General features: G+C 45.8%; 1 protein-coding gene across 7 annotated transcripts in view; it reads left to right on the top strand.

Moving 5' to 3' along the window:
- The first annotated feature begins 9,604 nt into the window (after positions 1 to 9,604).
- The window catches only part of LOC108919534 (ryanodine receptor 3), a 200,030-nt gene continuing 190,482 nt past the window's right edge, over positions 9,605 to 19,152 (top strand). For 4 of the 7 annotated variants that reach the window (XM_029258294.1, XM_029258293.1, XM_029258295.1 and 1 more), the window contains exon 1: positions 9,605 to 10,008. In XM_029258294.1, the coding sequence (XP_029114127.1) occupies positions 9,964 to 10,008 (45 nt within the window). In that variant the 5' untranslated portion in view covers positions 9,605 to 9,963. The remainder of the gene's footprint in view (positions 10,009 to 19,152) is intronic. The other 3 variants (XM_029258298.1, XM_029258297.1, XM_029258296.1) reach the window with 1 other exon arrangement.

Raw genomic sequence — 19,152 nt, 5'->3', positions numbered from 1 at the left:
GTTTGCAGCCGAGTGCGAAGCGGCGGGGATGAGAATCAGCACCTCCAAATCCGAGGCCATGGTTCTCAGTCGGAAAAAGGTGGATTGCTCCCTCCGGGTTAGGGGGGAGTTGCTCCCTCAAGTGGAGGAGTTTAAGTATCTTGGGGTCTTGTTCACGAGTGAGGGAAAAATGGAGCGGCAGGTCGACAGACGGATCGGTGCGGCGTCTGCAGTAATGCGGTCATTGTACCGGTCTGTTGTGATGAAGAGGGAGCTGAGTCGTAAGGCGAAGCTCTCAATTTACCGGTCGATCTACGTTCCTACCCTCACCTATGGTCATGAACTCTGGATCATGACCGAAAGAATGAGATCGCGGATACAAGCGGCAGAAATGAGTTTCCTCCGCAGAGTGGCTGGGCGCACCCTTAGGGATAGGGTGAGGAGCTCAGTCACCCGGGAGGAGCTCGGAGTAGAGCCGCTGCTCCTCCGCATCGACAGGAGCCAGTTGAGGTGGCTCGGGCATCTGTTCCGGATGCCTCCTGGACGCCTCCCTGGGGAGGTGCTCCGGGCTTGTCCCACTGGGAGGAGGCCTCGGGGCAGACCCAGGACACGTTGGAGAGACTATGTCTCCCGGCTGGCCTGGGAACGCCTTGGGGTTCCCCCAGAGGAACTGGAGGAGGTGTGCGGGGAGAGGGAGGTCTGGAGTACTCTGCTCGGACTGCTGCCCCCGCGACCCGGCCCCGGATAAGCGGAGGAAGATGGATGGATGGATGGATGGATAAAGTGCGCATCAAGAAACCAGTACGTGTGCCAAAGGCTCATCCGAAATTTTTTCCCCAGTTGAGGTCAGGAAACGTTACCCAGGTAATCATGAGTCTGGCCAGTTAGTCAAGTAAACTGTTAGGCAACAATTGGCATTGGCAGAAATGTTTCTAGCAGTTCGAGAAGAAAGCATTTATGTAGGCAAGAACTCGCGTTGGCAGACGCTGTTAAACAGCTGGAGAGTTCGATAGGTAAGCATTCCTTTAGGCTGGTGGACTGGGATGCAAGAATTCACTTTAGCAAACACTAGTCTGTGCAGTTAGACAAGTAACCATTTAGTCAGGCACGAAATCGCTGTGGCAGAATGTGTTTTGGGCAGTTAGACAGGTAGCTTTTTAGGGAACGAAGAACTAACGTTGACAAACATGCATTTGACCGTTAGACAGGTTAGCATTTTGGTAGTTAAAAACTCACATTGGAAGAAATACGTTTGGGTAGTTAGACATGTAAGCATTCGGTTAGGCAACAACTCATACTGACAGAAACTGTTGTGAGCAGTTAAAGAAGTATGTATTTCAGTAGGCAGGAACTTGCTTTGAGAGACACCACTTCGTGGAGTTAGGTAAGCATTCTGGAAGCAAGAACTAACTTTGGCAGACGCGCTTTTGGGCAGTTAGATAAGCAAGATTTAGCTCAGCAAGAACTCGCATTAGCGTAAAAACTTTTGGGTAGTTAGGCAGTTGAGTGTGCGATTTCATACTGGTAGACACTTTAGGACAGTTAAAGAAATAAGCATTTAGGTAAGCAAGCACTCACAAAAAAAAAGCAGTTCGATAGCTGTCATTCCCAACAACTGCAGATGTAACAACCGCGTGCTTGATGACCACTTCGACCCCCACAGCAACGGCCCTGGAGCTACAGTATAAAAGCACCCACTCTGACACACCTGGCTGCGGACCCTCCAACACAGATGTTCTTCTCTCCTATCTCTTCCAAGGCTGATTGTTCTGTTCTGTTCTCTGGATGCAACGCCATGCGATACAAATAAAGTGATTTGGTCTCCACGACTGCCTCTGCCTTTCCTGTGGAATCCCACCCATTTCCATGCAACCTGTCCGGTTCGCTTTTGGTTTGTCTAATGCACCCTCAATGTTCCAGGCATCTGTGAATCATGTACTAGGCGGACTCGTGGATGACTGCGTCCCTGGATGATATTTTCATCTTCTCCAAGACCCGGCAAGAGCATGTCTGCCAGGTAAGAAGCGTTGGAATGGCTCTTCTGAAACTACCTTTGTGTCAAAGGGGGAAAAAAAATGACTCTTCCACCAGTCCAGAGTGCCGTTCCTGGGCTACACCCTTAGCAATGCGGGTGTGGCTATGGACCCAGAGAAGGTCCAGGCAGTAATTGATTAGTAATGACCATGAAATGTGAAAGCCCTGCAATGGTTCCTGGGTTTTGCTAATTTCTATGAGATTCAGCTCCATTGCTGCTCCCTCATGGCCCTAACGGCACGTAAGAAGACCCGTCTTGGGGTGAGCAAGGCCAACAAGCGTTCCTAGAGTTGAAGACTCGTTTTATGACAGCACCAATATTACCACACCCAGACGCCACACTGCCGTTCGTGGTGGAGGTAGACACCACAGCGGTCAGAGTTGGGGCCGTGCTGTCCCAAAGACAGGGTGACTCACCAAATCTGTACCCCTGTGCATACTTCTCATGAAAACTGTTGCCAGCTGAGCGGAACTATGACATCGGAAATCGAGAGCTCTTAGCCATTATATCAGCCCAGGAGGAATGAGGCAGTGGATAGAAGGGGCCTCGAACCCCTTCCTGGTACTTAGTCTGAACACATGCCAGGCCCAGTGGGCCTTGTTCTTGATGAGATTCGATTTCGCTGTATTGTATTGGCCGGGCTATAAAAACACGAAGGCTGATGCCCTCTCACAGCTGTTTGCCACTGACATTCCAACTGAACGCCCAGAGCCGATCCTACCTGAGCACTGTGTTGTAGCCCCAGTATGCTTGCACTTCTTGCAGGAGCTCCAAGACGCACAAGCAGCTTAGCCCAATCCACCAGTGGTACCAGAAGGTAAGGAGTATGTGCCAGTAAAAATGCGAACGATTCTCCCACAGCCGGTAACCCTGGTTTGTGCTGACCACTGTCTCTCCTCTAAGAGAGGTTCTGGTAGCCCTCCATGTCCATGCTTGAGGACATCCAGCAGTACATAAAGGTCTGCACAATCTGCTCCCAAGCTAGAACCCCAACACAGAGATTTGCTGGCTTGTTAGAACTGCTGCCAGTGCTCTCACGGCCTTGGTCTCATGTAGCAGTGGACCTCCTACCTTCAGAGGGTAAGACTGTGATACTAACCTTGATCACGCCTGCAGCATGATTTCAGTTGCTTCCTCTGCAGCCATCAACAACACCAGCGGGTCTGGTACCTGCCCTAGTCTGAGTATGCTCACAAATTCTTGACCCACTCCTCCACAGGTATGTCACTGTTCCAATGTGTTCTAGGGAAGCAACCTGGTCTGATCCCCTGGAGCCCTTGTCTGAGCAATGTACCCACAGTCGATACCTGGCACCAGGTCAGCGGGGAAACATGGTGGGCCACCAAGGCTCATCTCAGGCAGAGCACCCTCCGCTTCAAGCAGCAGGCAGATTGCCACTGGCGTCCCCCTCACCCGGGACTTGAGGTTACACCTCCCCTCCAGGAAGCTCAGCCCCCGTTTCATTGGCCGCTTTGAGGTCCTTCATCAGGTCACGCCTGTCTCCTATAGGCTCCAGTTGCCCCCGGACTTATGAGTCAATCCCACTCTCCATGTTTCCTTGCTCAAACCCTACAGGTCCTCCAGGCACCTGGTGATGGCACACCGAGGCTGTCAGCGGCAGTCAATGAGGACCCAGTCTATGCTGTTTGGGCGCACCATGATTCCTGTTGACAACAAGGGGGCCTGCAGCACCTTGTTTACTGGGACGGTTATGGCCCGGAGGAACAGTGTTCCATTCCCGCGCACAATGTTCTGGACCCTGTTCTTGTTGCCAATTTACACAGGTCCCAGCCGGACTGGCCCTGCACGAGAGGCAAGCCGGCCTCGAATCTTACGGTGGAAAGTGCCTCCTGATTGGGGGGGGGGGGGTACTGGCACTCCTGCCACTCTCGGCGTACCCAATAACTATGTGTTTAACAACCGTGTGCTTGACGACCGCCTCAACCACCCCAGCGATGACCCGGGAGATGCAGTATAAAAGCACCCGCTCAGATGCAACTGGCCACAGAACCTCCAACTGAGAGATGTTCTCCTCACCTCTCTCTTCCGAGGCTGATTGTTCTGCTCTGTTCTCTGGGGTTGCACACCCCATGTGATAGAAATAAAGCAAGGTAGCATCAGCACTTGAGTCTGCTCCCCGATCTCCGCACACTGCATGACAGTAAGCAAGAAGTCACTTTGGCTCTCTCACACACACACTTTCAGAACTGCTTGTCCCAAACGGGGTCATGGGGAACCGGAGCCTACCTGGCAACACAGGGCGTAAAGCCAGAGGGGGAGGGGACACACCCAGGATGGGAGCTAACACGCAGTTAGGCCAAAGCAAGAACCTACCCTAGTATACACGATTCTGTGCAGTTAGACAAGTAAGCATTAAGCAAGAGCTTAAATTGGCAAACATGCTGTTTGACAGGGGAGCAAGATTTTACTCTGACAGACACAATTTTGGGCAGTTAGACAAGCCAGCATTTAGGTAGGCAAAAACACTTTTGAGCAGTTAGACACGTAAACATTTCAGTAGGCAAGAACTCGCATTGGCAGAAAGCTTTTTGAGTAATTAAGCAAATAAGCATTTCGTTAGCCAGCTATTCGCATTGGCGAAATGCTTTTCAGCAGTTAGACAAGAAAGCATTTACATAGGCAAAGAACGCACATTGGCAGAGACCGTTTTGGGCAGTTAGGCAAGTAAATGTTTTGGTAGGTAAGAACTCGCATTGGCAGAAACCGTATTGTATTAGCAGTAAATATTTCAGTAGGCAAGAAGTCTCTTTGGGAGAAACTGTTTTTGGCAATTGGACAGGTAAGCATTCTGGAGGCAAGATCAAACTTTGGCAAACACTCTGTTAGGCAGTAAGGCAAGCATGTAGCTATGCAAGAACTGACATTGAAAGACTCTCTTTTGGGCAGTAAGACAAGGAAACAGTAAGGTAGGCAAGCACTCTGTGGCAATCATGCATTCAGGAGTTTGAAAAGTAAGCATATAGGTATGCAAGGACTCGGTTTTGGGTAGTTTGACAAGACAGGTGGGCAAGGACTCACTGACAAACACTCAGTCAGAGAATTCGAAAGGGAAGCAACCGTGAAAGCAAGAACTCACCCTGGCAAACACAATTCTATGCAGTTAGGTAGGCAAGAACTAACTTTGGAAAACATGCAGTTAGATCAGTAAGCATTTCAGTAGGCAAGAACTTGCTTTGGCAAACTCTTTTAGGTGGGGGCGCGGGGGTGGCACAGTGGGTTGGATCGGGTCCTGCCCTCTGGCCTGAGGTTCGAGTCCCACTTGGGGTGCTTTGCGATGGACTGGCGTCCCGTCCTGGGTGTGTCCCCTCCTGCCTTATGCCCCTAGTTAGGCTTAAGGTTAGGCTCCGGTTCCCCGCAACCCCGTATGGGACAAGCGGTTCAGAACGTGTCTCTGTGTGTTTTAGGCAGTTAGACAAGTAAACATGTAGCGATGCAAGAACTCACATTGCCAGTTTTCTGCAGAGAGCAGGACCAATTCAACCCTTTGCTCCACTGTGCCTCCACCCCTCACAAAATTAATATTTTCTTTTTTTGACTTCCAAGATTTTCAGGTAAAGCAAATTGTCTCTTGCTTTCTAACTGACTTTCTTTTGGTTATGTGTGACTCTTCATTAGATAATTCTGGAATGACTAGACAGTCCCTGCTCTAGGATGCTGTAATGAAGTGAAAAAGGGCATATTACAGTGTAACACGGTATAACAGGACAAGTTTTCCTATTTTTCACTTTTACCCGTTCATCTTTTTATTGGGGGCTGAATAGGTTTCCATGCTTTTCAATAATTAAATTTTGTTACACTGTCCATACTTACCACGCCCACACCATGGCGGAGCACGGGGGGGGTTCAGAGGGACGCCGGGGAAGCGTGCGCAAGGGCGAGAACGGCGGAGAAGAGCTGCAAGGTGCCGCTGGAAACGGGCGAGCAGGTCAAGTGGGGTCTCCCTGTGCCCAGAGAAGAAGAGGCAGTGATCCGCCCTCGACCGCGGAGGCAGAGAAAAGTCGCCCTGCGGAGAGCGCCGTTTTCCCGAGCAGGGCGGACGCCGTGCTGGACGACGCGGAGCAGTGTGCCTCCTCTGTGGACAGGCAGAACTCCGTGTCGGAGAGGAGCGAAACCACAAACGCTAATTCTCCAGCGGAACGGGAGTCCGTCACTTTCGGGGAGAAAGCGCCCAGCCTGCCTGAAGCCCCGGCAAACGTTGTCAAAGAGCGGCATCGCGGAACAAACGCCGCAAAAAGAGGAGGGCTGCGCAGCAAGAAGCGGTCGGCTTAGCGTGCGGCGAATCGGCAGACGCGAGAGTAGCAAGCAGGGGAGCTTCGCCGGGTCCTTCGCCGAAAAACGCCCGAGCGGCGAGACGACGGGAGGCGCAAGAAAGATGTTCGCCCCCGACAACGGAGCGGGGACAACGCGGAGTGGCTGCGGGGAGCAGTCGCGAAGGTCCCACAGAAGCTGGTCAGCGAAAGCCACGTGGGCGCCGCCATGTTTGAGACATGCCACGTGCGCGTGAGGGAGTCATGCAGGGACCGAGGCCGGGCAGACAGGGGGCGAGGATGGCCGCCCCGACCCCCGAGTGCACCGCCATGGGTTGACTGTGTCTGCCACTGTGTTGGAGCGCTTAGGGGCGCTAAGGTAGGTTGGCTGTAAGTGCAGGTCCTGGAGGAGAAGGGGTCCTCGGACCGAGAGCATTATTTCCCTTGTGCTGGTGTTCGAATAAATCGTTCGTTATGAACGCTGCCTCCGCGTCCTTCTTCGCTCCATCCAAACCCACGGCGCTGCGCGCCACAATATATCTTGTTCTGATAACCATAGGACTTTTTTCAGCAATTGTTTGTATTTATCACCTTTCCTTTAAAGTTCTTAGCGATTTCACTGACTTATAAGAAAATGTTACTGTATTTGCATAAGCTTCAGGATGGCGTATGTACAACACATTGTGCGGCAATTTTAAAAAAGAAAAAAAAAACAGTGTATATATGACAGTTTCGTCTTAAAATGCATTTTATATCACGAAATTTTGAGTATTACTGTAGGTTTTTAACCATCTATATATGGGGTACTGTCACGTCCCATGGGGGTCACTGCCCCTGCCCCTCCTTGTCAGAGGCGGCGGCACTCAGTGCCGCTAGGTAAAACACACGTATCACCTCACAGTCTCATTGGACACGGAAGTGTAAAAGGAGCAAGCGGAGCAGAACCACTTGCGGATTCTTGATCAGCGGTTCTATTGTGCTCTGTTGGCGATTAGTAGTCTCTTGTTCCCTCAGTCTGTTTCCTAGGTGTTCATGTTCCAGTCCAGAGTGCCCGTCCTGTCAGTTCCTGCCTCTTGTTCTCCAGTCCTGGTCCAGTGTTCCAGTCCGGTATTTCGTCACGTCTCGGGATTGCGGTCATACAAACAGAGTAGCGTTTCACTGTTCACCGTAGTTCAAACACCGTGTGTGTTTCCTGTTTCACTTCCACCGAGTGTCCTGCAGTACGCACAGTGCACTTTTAACATCACCCTGCACGTGAGGTCATTTTACGTTTGTAATAGCAACGCGCGTCCGTGTCGGACTCCCGTCCGGACGCTACAGGTACAATGTCAGAGGACACCAAGACAGGGCTCCTTGTCATTATAATTTAAAGGTGCAGTTTCCAAATTGACCACAAGAGAGCGGCAGATGATCTCAGACTGAAGTCCAGTGCTGTTAGTCACACTAGACAAAGCTGTCACCTAAATATTAATTTAATTGTCATTGTTGGTTAATTTGAAGAGAAATGAATGCTGAATGTAAATGTACTGTTACCCTGCAATGGAGTGGCACCCCGTCCACAACCCAACCGTGTGCCCTCTGTATCCTGCAACAGGACAAGCGGTTACCCACATTGCGAGACATAGTGACATTAATATAAATTTATAATGCGGTCCTACCATAAGTTTACTATACATAGTGAAAAATGTAGCCCAGACACTAAAGGCAGCTCAGGTGTCCTCAAAATGGATTGATTGCCATTTCTTTAAAGTTGGGCAGCATGGTGGCACAGCAAATAGTGCTGCTGTCTCACAGCACCTGGTGGCTCCAGTCTGCCGCAAGGCATCCCAAGCAGGACTCAAACCCCAGACCTGCCACACAGCAGGCCCAGCCAAGCCAGCTGCACCCCCACCCCCTTCCTTCAGAGAAAAGTGTCTGCTAAATAAAGAAACATCATGTAGTAATGTAACCTGTCATATATATTCCATAAGAAACATGGAAGTGCTGTGTTCCTGGGATCAGCGCTGTACTACTGCTACTCTGCCTTGGACACGTGGAGTGAGTGATCATATTGTGAAAAGATCAAAACTTAGATTCCCCATATTGTGTCTTGGTGAAAAACACACATACGAATTATATTTTAGTGTATTGGCTCCGGACAACCGTGATCCTGATGAGGACAAGTGATTACTGAGAACGAATGGATAGATTTACTGTTTTGTATAAAGAAAGGTATATCACTGCTTTTATACTGCTGTAAAGTACTATTTATACTAGTTGAGTTTTATGCACCTACTCGTGTGATGACTATCAATGCATACAATGGAAGGAATCACACATCTGCAACTATGTCTCTCTCTCTCTTTCCCCTAATGTAATGCACAAATTGTATTCTCTGAGATGTCGCGTTGGAGAAAAACGTCTGCTAAACGAATAAATGTAAATGTTCTACTGTAGAGTACAATAGTAATATTTATTTACTACTATGCTACTGTACTGGTATATTTATTGTGCTTAACATGTCTATATGAAACATGTAAGAACAGCCAGTTTCTGTGTTGTCCATTACATCATGAGCATTTTGGTGTAAAGAGCGTGATGTGGGTCTTTGATCAGTGATGAATCAGAATGAGGAATAAGAGACACACCGTACGAATGAGTGCAAGAAGGCATTCATAAAAAAATACTTTTAAATTGATTTGTTGATAAGATGTGAGGTAATAGGACATGAGTTAACTTATTCTTTAGTAGTGAAAAATTTCGTTTTTGTTTTTACTATTAAATTCAACAGGTGAAACCTAGTGGAAGGGAACAGCTACATTATACCCAGCTGATAGCCCCGCCCCCATCGCGGCCTTTCTTCGTGCTGCAGTGATGCGCTGGCTTCTTCGTCTCAGACACGCACGCGCGTTTATTTAATGTGCTGGGGTTAGAAAGGATAGCTTAATTGTCCTACACGCACAAAGAATTTGACATAGTAGATGCTTACTCAGGCACATTTAAAAGAACTGTTTCAGTTTTTGAAGAAATGCCGTGAATAGGTAAAAAATAAATAAAACATGCTGTACGGCAGTGCGAACGGTACAGTACAATTACCTGCAGCGATGATGTCACATGTGTTAGGGCAGACGGATGCAAATACACAGCAGCAGGATTAATCATAAACAAGCATAGTTGCGTTAAATTAGTTATTTTAATGCCCGCTCCGGTTATGAATTATTTATGGGCTCCAGGGAATTATAAACTCTTATTATTAATATTATGCCAAATACCCCACGTTACTACTAGGGCAACACCGGCTAAACCTAAGCGCCTGCGGAACGCGTGAAGTCGCACAGTACGGAATGGCATGCACACGGTGATTCTGCGCGTCAGACAGCCGCGGTCCCACTGCAGGGGTTGTGCTGCGTTGTGGTTTTCATTTTTTTAATTTAATTTATTCAGTTATTCATTTATCCCGTGAGCTCCAGCATCGGGACCCCGCTTGCTCCCTCTCTGACGGGGAATGCGCGTGAGTGACACTAGGCTGCAATGCAGTGCGCCGGCGACGCGCGGGTTCCCCTATATGGCTGTGGATTAGCTGTATGCTAATATCGAGAGGAGAGGAGAGGAGCGAGCCAAGAGGGAAGAGGAGCGGAGGCGCCGTGCGGCGAGCCGAGCGCGGGGGGTAGCAGGGTCTCAGCACGCTCCCGACGACCAGGCATGGCCGAAGGAGACGGGGAGGACGAGATCCAGTTCTTGAGAACTGTAAGTCGTAGTCATGCGCGTTCACCGTGCGCGCATTTCACTCTCCCGACCTCTGTCTGTGCGTGTGTCTTTCTTTGTCTATGGCAGGATGATCGTCCATAGCGAACCTTGATGGTCAGCCGTGCTGGTGTTAATGATGATGGTGGTGGTAATGATGCGTGGTGATTGATAATGATGATAGGTCGCCGCAGTAATTGGCGCCTTCGACTGCAGATTTAGCAAAACTAATAAATAAAAGATTGCTTGATTCATTGCAGCTTATTTGCGCGCTCCTGCTCTCACTGTTTGGAGGCCCTCCGCTCGCCCCTTTGTTTTGTGCATCGATCGTTGCGGCAGTCAGTACATGTAACACTGTCCACTGCGAACTTGTACCGTCACACACATGCCTGTTCAGTTTCGGTAGCTTGTCATCCGTGCGCGCGTTCACCGCGATCCACGTAAAAGTTTATCCTTTGGCTGGGAAACTGCTCTCTGCTCTCGCGGGCACTTATTGCACAATGTTCAGTCAGTTTTTGGGCAGTTAATCTAGACGTGGGATGTAATTTGAGGCGGTAGTGTGTTATTTTCATGGCACAAGGTGGTGGGTCAGTTATGATCTGTACCATGGTGAAAATTGTAATCTGTACTATGGTAAATCCTGTGGTTTCAGTGAATCAGTTGTGGTCTGCACCAGGGTAAATCAGTTATGATCCATATTGTGGTGAATCAGTAGTCTATGCTTGGTAAATCCTTTATGGTCTGTAGACCCTCTGGCCTTGTGGTATTTGTGCATAGCCTGAGGGCAGACGGGCCTGTCACTTTTTCCTCACAGGTCAGCTTCTCCAACACTTTCCTTTTTTTAAGGTTTGAGTCAGAGTAATTGCATAAACTGTTGATGGGCATCAGGCATCTTTTGTAAACAACACACTGGTATGTTACTGATTGTTATTCACATAGCTGACTCCTTTGACTAAGGTAATTCTTCACTGAGTCATCATTGAGTCTGGGAGAGTTTTTGTCATTGTTAGATAATCAACTTTAAAATCAGTTATGCATATCAATTATGAAAAAAAATTCTTGGCCAAAGGTATAACAATAGGAGAGGGGTTTCAAGCAACAACCATCAAGGTGACAGTGCTGACTGCTCTGCCACTTAGTGGTCCTAATTGAAGTGAGTATTTTGAATATTAGCTGAATTCACAACTGAAGGCAGATGACAGTGCATGGTTTAAATGTGCCTGGTAGTGTTTGTCCCTCTCAGGCAGTAGTGTACTCTTTACCTTGTTTCCCACTAGTATGGTGTTACACAGAACAGACATGTCCACTGGGGTATATTTTCACACAAGCAGACAGTGGGCACTCTGTAGTTTGCATACTTCACTCCTGGCCTTCATGACACTATAAGGACTCGATGACAGCAGAGACTCGTAGGTTTGTGTGTTTGGGGTAGCGGAATAAAGGGAAGCACTGAAGAACAGTCAAACCCTGCGCTAGGGAAAGGGATGAGCTGTGGCCTCCCAGCGAGGAGCTGATAACCTGGTTGTGCTGAGGATAGACTGTTATGTGGCAGCCTGGTACTTTGGGGGGGGGGGGGGAAATTAAGGAATCCTTCTGATGCTTTATGTATATGTGATTTACACTGGGGCTGTACAGCATTTTTGCACAATTGGTTTAATTTCATTTTGCAGTGATGACTTGTAGCTGATGGTTGCTATTCTAATATTCAACAGTTTTCAGTTCAAACTATCTATATTATTCAAGGTGAACGACATTAGTTCATATATGAAATTACATTTTTGATTTGCTTTTCCTGCAATTTTTTATATAATTTAGTGCTGTTCAATGAGTCTGCTGTGTTACTCACATGTATGGTTTTTTTTTTTTTTTTTTTTTTTTATAACCCAAGAGATATGTTAGAATTTTATTGCCATGGACCCTTCACATATTCCTGCTAAGTTTAAATCATATAATTTTTACATTCATGTACCAATTTTTCCCTCTTACCCCTGAGGATCTGTGTAAATACCTTTCTGTTAGATTAACATAATTTCATATTTTGTTTACTATATATATATATATATATATAAAATTTTGATATTCTGCCTAACACATATTTAATTGCAGCCAGACAGTATGGACCACTGTTGGTAAATATGAACGATAAATAGATTTTTCCTTGCTAGGTTTGACATGAAATAGCCCTCTGCAGGAAGAGATGTGTTCGCGTCACAAGTTCACAACCTGGAGTCTTCTCTCTCCGTGGTTCATGGTTTAAAGAAAGATTGCAGGTGCCCTCTGAGAACGTAACAGTGAGCTCACTTCACTCAGAAATAGGAAGTGTTCAGCTGGAAAAATGACAATGGTATGGCAGTCGGGGTGACAGCATGTGAGCTACTTCCCTACTTTACAACAGCATAACTGGTTAGATGTGCTGCCTTCCATTTGAAGGACCCAGGTTTGAGTCCCAGCTCCTGTTGTAGTACTCCTGATCAAGGTTCTTATTCTAAATTGTTCCTGTGAAAATTACTTGGCTGCATAAATGAGTACGCATTTATAGGCAGTTCAGTACTTGAAGTTACTTCTCGGCAAAATAAATAGAAGTATCATGTTCAGTACACTGGTGCCTCATATTAAGTATTTTTGACTTTCAACAATACAAAGTTTTTCTAGATAATTTTTACCTGTGCTTTCCTCACCATTTTGTTTTCCAAATAGTCCTTGGCAGCATGCGTTTCCATTAGTTGGCAGTAGTATTAGTTGGCAGTAAAATGCACTCAGATATGCAGACAAGACTATGTCACTGCCACTCTTTTGCTGTGTTTGCAACTCTTTTCTGGTGTCTCTGAGTCTTGGTGATCAATAACAAGATGAGGAATGTAGCACATGCTTGTGTATTGAATTGGTCAGCAATATGGATAGAATTGGAGGGTGCGGAGATTAATTTTGAAATAATTAATATAAAAAACAAGTAGTTTTACTTTATTGTAGTTTGAAGGTAATTGAGAAAGACATTGTATTAAAAGTGGTACACTGCAATGGTGGCCCATTTGGGGTGTACCCTGCCACACACTCTGTTGAATAGGTTCTGGACCAAGACGACCTTGCATTCACCTAGCAGTTACTGAAAATGGGTGGGTTAGATGGGAGTATTTTTTTGTATTATATTTTCAAATTTTTTTATAGAGCCTATTTCATGAATAAATAGTGGGACATCTGTATTATGTAGGCCCTATTGATAGATACTTGTATAAATAGATATTGCAGAGACAGCTGAATAGCAGTGGGCCAATAAGAGGTCAGTACCACCAGTGACAGGGCTCATTATATGGGCCTAATGACTGCTGTCTTGGAGAACCTCAGGTGACTTCTTGGAATAGACCAGGCTGTTGCAGAAGTTTCTCCTCCATTTAGCCTGAGAGGTGTGCAGAATGTTCAAGACAAGTCCATGGTGGGCAAGAGTTTGTTTAGGGTCAGTCTCTGTACCACTTTCTCCAGAGAGTGCAGCCATACCTGCAGGACTGAGGCACCTTTTCTCGTTAATTTATTCATACTGCTGGGATCTACCGTAGAAGTCCACATCATGCTACTACAAACTGGTAGAACACCTACAGTAGTGACCAGCAGGCTCCAAAAGACCTGAGCCTCCTCAGGAATTCTTGAATTCTGATTTTTTTTTTTTTTGTACAGAGCCTCAGTGTTGTTAGACCTCACAAACCTTTTGCCCAAGTGCACCTCCAAATACTTGTACATCCCTACCACCTCCACGTCCACTCCATCAGCAGTCACCAGGTACTTGGTGGGAAACTTCAGGAGGTCCATCTCTTTAGACTTTGCAGTGTTAGTTCCCTTTGCACAGCTTGACAAAGTTGAGTGCTCTGTACTCATCCTCTTTCTTGTTCCTGATACAGCCAACAGTTGAGTTGGGTTGAGTGTATCTTTTAAGATTTTTGTCATTGTTTGCTACACTGAACATTGTTAACCTTTAAGTTGGTCTTTTCATGATCTATTTTACACATTTTTAATAAATGTTATCGAAAAATTTTGGTGTTTTCCCCACATCTTGTGAAAAAAAAGTATAGATTTGTCTTCGTATTAATTAAAGTTATAGTCTTCAATGATGTTAGATCTGCCTTAACTGAAGAGTGCTTGAAGCCTTGAGGCCACTCTAAAGAAACTAAGAGCCCCTGTATTTTCAGAATGTTGTGTAAATTAAGTGGTAATTACATGGATAAACACAGCTGTTGGTCAGTAGCCTTATGATATATGTAATTTTGTGTATGGCGTGTCAAAGATGATGTGTAAAGGTGAGAAAGCTGGCAATGAAAGGGACTGTCTCTCAATGAGTACCTAGGGGGACCCCTTAAAGGAGGGGGGTTGGTGTTGCCACATTTCATTTATCTTTGTGTGTATGTGTGTGAGAATCTGAGCACCCACATTAGGAAACAGACAGATGCTCTCTATGCCCTCACCCAGGGTTCTCTATAAACTCCCACATTCTGTTTGCAAAAAGCCCAGAAGTTGTTGGTTCTTTTGACAGTGCTGTGCACACTATTCAGCATTCGGTTGAGTCGTTGATTATGTACATTAATGGAACATTGGCAGACCAGCAGCACCTCTCATATCAGCACTGTCACTCTTCAGCGCAAAGTGTCACTTGATATGGTAATGGAAACATCAGGATGAGGCCTCGTGGGTGCAAAGTCACCATAAATTATCACCCACTACTACTGTGCTGAACATTTGGTATGAGGGTCATGCGGTGCTACATGCTGTTTGATCCCCCCCCCCCCCCCCAAACATGGCATTATGAATTGTATCCTGCAACTTCACTTTGGTCTCATCTCTCCTGAGGACAGTGTTCCAGAGATTTGTTTGCAAATGAGAGCTGTGCTGGTGTCCTTTTTGGAGAGGTGGGGTTTTTCTCCTTGCTGTCCTTCATTGTTAAGTCTTTTCCAAATAATGGAGTCATGAACTTTAACATGTTCCATGTTGAGAGAAACCTGTAGATCACTGAATGTAGCTTTTGGGTTCTTTATAATTTCCTTTAGAAGCAGATGGTCTGGCAAGTGGAGCCAGTTTGCCAAATAGGTTGTCACCTCTCTTGAATGATGTTCCATACAGTGGATTGATGGCATCCATATTGCTTGAGATTGACTTCATTATCCTTCCCAAACTCTTGAGTAGCAGCAGTTGCTTCTTGAGGTCATTGTAGATATTTTGGGCTTTATAAACACCAACCTAAATGCTCCAAACCAAACTGTCAACATTTCCACTTTTACACCCAGGTGGAAACACCTCCTCCTGATGAACTGATGTGTGTGCGATTAACAGCACTCTGTTGTAATTGCTTTCATATCAACTGACATGGAGGCACTAATGGTGCACTAACTCTTTCACATGTGGTTTCTGCACATTGACTTGTTCCTCACTGAATAAATAAAAGCAAAACTTTGTATAAGTTGTTTGCCACAACGAAGGTAGATTGATCTCTCGTTAGGATTTAAGGACTAGATTGGGTTTATAATATCCTGAGATGTCATAATATATAAAGGTAGCGAACTGGAAGAGGGTGCACCTTCTTTTTCCTATCATAGACATTCTTTATGGAGTTGTCAGTAACATCTCCTTAATAATGTGCTCATGGAGCTACTGACAGAGAACTTGCTTCACACTCAGCACCTCTGAGTGACACTTGTTCACACAGGATTGTATTTATGTATTTATTGTATCAGAACATTTTTCTGGAAATATGTAGCAAAGATGTGTTTAAATGCGTTTGCTGCTTACTAGATTGCAGAAAAGCCTAGTTTGAATACTTTTTTCAGCAGAGTGGAGTGTAATGGGCTCACTGCATCACCTAAGGAATGTCACTCATCGTTGAGGCACTTGGCTTAGTTGTGAGATGACAGTGGCCATCCCACTATTGCGGAAAGGGTTTTATATGTTTTTGCTCTTGCATACATTTAAAAGTCTTCTATTAACTTACACTTGGGAACAAAAAAGAAATTTCATGCAGACACAAACTGGTGAATATTATAGTATTTCTTCAACTGAATTTGAATATTTTTTTCAGAATTTCTCTATCGGGTAAGGTGTTTAAGTGACACACAACGTTACTTTAATAGCAGCCTGTATTTACAAGTTATTGAAAAACACAGATGTGTTACCCAAAAGGAAGCAGTGTTTGATTTTCTGCTGAATTTTGCCCCAGGAGTCCAGTAGTAGTCAGTCATCATACTGGGACTCCACTTGCCTTTAAACCAGTTTTTCATCTTTGAAATATTTCACTGGGGTTGTCACTGACTGCACTAAAGTTATCAGGGGAAAAAAAAATCGAGTGAGTCCCAGAAATAAACTTTCAATGACATGTTCCATTCCATAGCTTGGAACAACTTCAGGAAATGATATTTTTCATAGATCAACTTTCACAATAAGCTTCCTGATTTCTGATTTTGCAAAAAAATTTTGAAGACATTTTTTCAGTGATTTCCATGCAGTTTTTTCAACTTCACCAAATTTGTCATCGTTTATCAATTATCTTATCTGAGGACATACAAAGATATCTTCCTTAATGATTCAAATATGCTTCTATAGTTAAAATAGGGTAGCGTCATGTCAGTAATTGAACAGAATTACGAAGATGGGGCCACAACAAAATTAAGCCTGATATACACACACACACACACACACTTTCTGAAGCGCTTGTTCCATATGGGGATGCAGGGAACCAGAACTTAACCCGGCAACTCAGGGCGTAAGGCTGGAGGGGGCAGGGGAGGGGGCACACCCAGGATGGGATGCCAGTCCGTCGCAAGGCACCCCAAGTGGGACTTGAACCCCAGACCCACCAGAGAGCAGGACCCGGTCCAACCCACTGCGCCACCACGCCCCTCCCCCAAGCCTGATATAAAAAATATGAATTCATTTTTTTAATTCAGCTTGAAAAAGTATGCTTAGAACACTCATTGCAACACACACACATTGTCTGAAGCTGCATGTCTCTACCAGGGTCACTGCAAGCTGGAGCCTAGCCTGGTAACATAGGGTGTGGGGCTGGAGGCGGAGGGGACACACCCAGGGTGGGATGCCAGTCTGTGACAAGACACCCCAAGCAGGACTCGAACCCCAGACCCACCAGAGAAGAGGCACAGGCCAAACCTGCTGCTCCACCACACCCCCCTTCATTACAACCCATTTGACAAAATTGTTGTTGGCCAGTACTATCAGTATAATTTTGGAACACATTTGGAAGTGCACTGGGAGTTTGCTGTTTCATTTCATATCCTGTTACTTTAATGTTCACAGATGCTTCTTTTGTAGTAGATTATTATGGTCATGGTGTGCAAACCTGTTGGTGTGGTTCCTGTTGTCAAAACAGAAGAACACAGAAGACCTTTAAGTGAGCAGCTGCTATAATTTGACGCCGCCTTAAATGCAGTCAAGGTGGAAGAAAACAAAAAGGAGGGGTTGTCGCTGTCAGACCAAAGGTCTCCGCATGACATGTTGCTGCCAGCTTTAAAGATCTCACTGAACCTGCCTGTATGAATCTTTCAATACTTCCTCACAAGACTGTGAGCAGAAAAACCATACTGTGCCTCATCATGGCCTGTTATTTGATTGACTGACTGATGTTTAAATGTTTGGCAGGTGTTTTGCCATTGTACTCTCTGGAAATTTATCCCAAATTTTGTCAATGGAACATCCAGCTGTAAATGGAGGAGGTAAATATTTGGGTATTGAATAATGTGCAGGCTTTTCTGTGTGTGCCAAATTTGCATGTTCTCCCCGTCTTCATGTGGGTTTCCTCTGGGTGTTCCAGCTTCCTCCCATGTTGCAAAGCCATTCGCTTAAACTTATCGGGTGTCTCCAGATTGTTCCAAGAGTGTGTCTGTGTGTGAATGCGGGTGAGGGAGAGGAGTTGTGTGACTCAATACACTGTGTCTGGGTGGCATTCTTTCCAGGGGGTACCCTCCTCATAACCAGTGCTTCCTGGGACTTGCTCTGGTTCACTGTCTGGGCGAGACATTTGTGAAAATGAGTGAATGAATGATGGGCAACCGCCTTTTGATGTGAAGGTTGTCGGTTCAAATCTTGTCTGTTACTGTAGTACCCTTACACTACCCTAAATTGCTGCAGTAAAACTTCCCAGCTATATGAATGGGTATATAATTATAAGCAAGTTCACATTAAAAGTTGCTTCGGAGAGAAGTTTCTGCTCAATGATTGAGTGTAAACTGGCAGTACAACAGTGTACTGTATAGATAGCGAGAACACTGATGTGAGGAAATCATCAATATACTGTTGTATTTGTGTGTTCTTTGAGCACCTTGTGGTTCTGTTCCCCTTGTTTTCACTAATGTAATGTTTACATGTGTAATATACTGTATATGAAGAATTGAAAGTGTTAACAGTGAGATTTGCCATTAAGACTTCTTGACTGAGCGAAGGTGGCAGGGGACCATGTATAGGCCAGGCATCAAGTTGTTTTGGAGAAAAGTGTTAACTAAATGAACAAATGTAAACATACCCATAATTGTAAACAGTTTCCAAACTGCCTTGGGATTTCCTGAACTGAACCTTCTGTCTCCTTCTCACAGCTGAGTCGGCAGAATGACTGCAGAGTTGACGTCTGTGGGAAACAGTGCTGTGTTTACCTGGGTCCAAGCCAAATTATTTAAACGGGCTTTTGGGAGAGCACACAAACTCTGTTTATGAGGCCAGTTTTGCACACGGTGCAAATATCTCACCATTTCTGGAGGTATCTTTCTAAGTCGAATTATAATGCCCTATAGTCTCAAAAATAAAAATTATTTATTCCATCATTTAATGATCAGCAAGCCTAATTGATGTCAAGCTGAGATGAGGCTGGTGTTTTGAAGATCAAGTGCTGTTTACACAATGTCCAGGAGGTTAAGGAGGCCAGGCTATCTAGGCTGTCCAGAAGGCCCTGTGCAGTACTGATGGGCTTATTTGGAGTTGATGTCGCTCTAGAAGCCTATCGCGTTCCAGGAGACGACCCCAGGGTTTAAAATTAGCTTTTCAAAAGTCTGATGCTTCCACCATGCCTACCACCTATGTCTTGCTGCCAGCAGAAGCAGTGGCTATTGCATCAGCTTCTGGTCCACTGCGCAGTTTCAGAAACACGGACAGCAAGAGTTCGAGGGG

This window comes from Scleropages formosus, chromosome 15, assembly GCF_900964775.1.
Source record: "Scleropages formosus chromosome 15, fSclFor1.1, whole genome shotgun sequence".
In the NCBI taxonomy this organism is placed as follows: domain Eukaryota; kingdom Metazoa; phylum Chordata; class Actinopteri; order Osteoglossiformes; family Osteoglossidae; genus Scleropages; species Scleropages formosus.
This window is presented reverse-complemented; position numbering and strand designations above follow the sequence as displayed.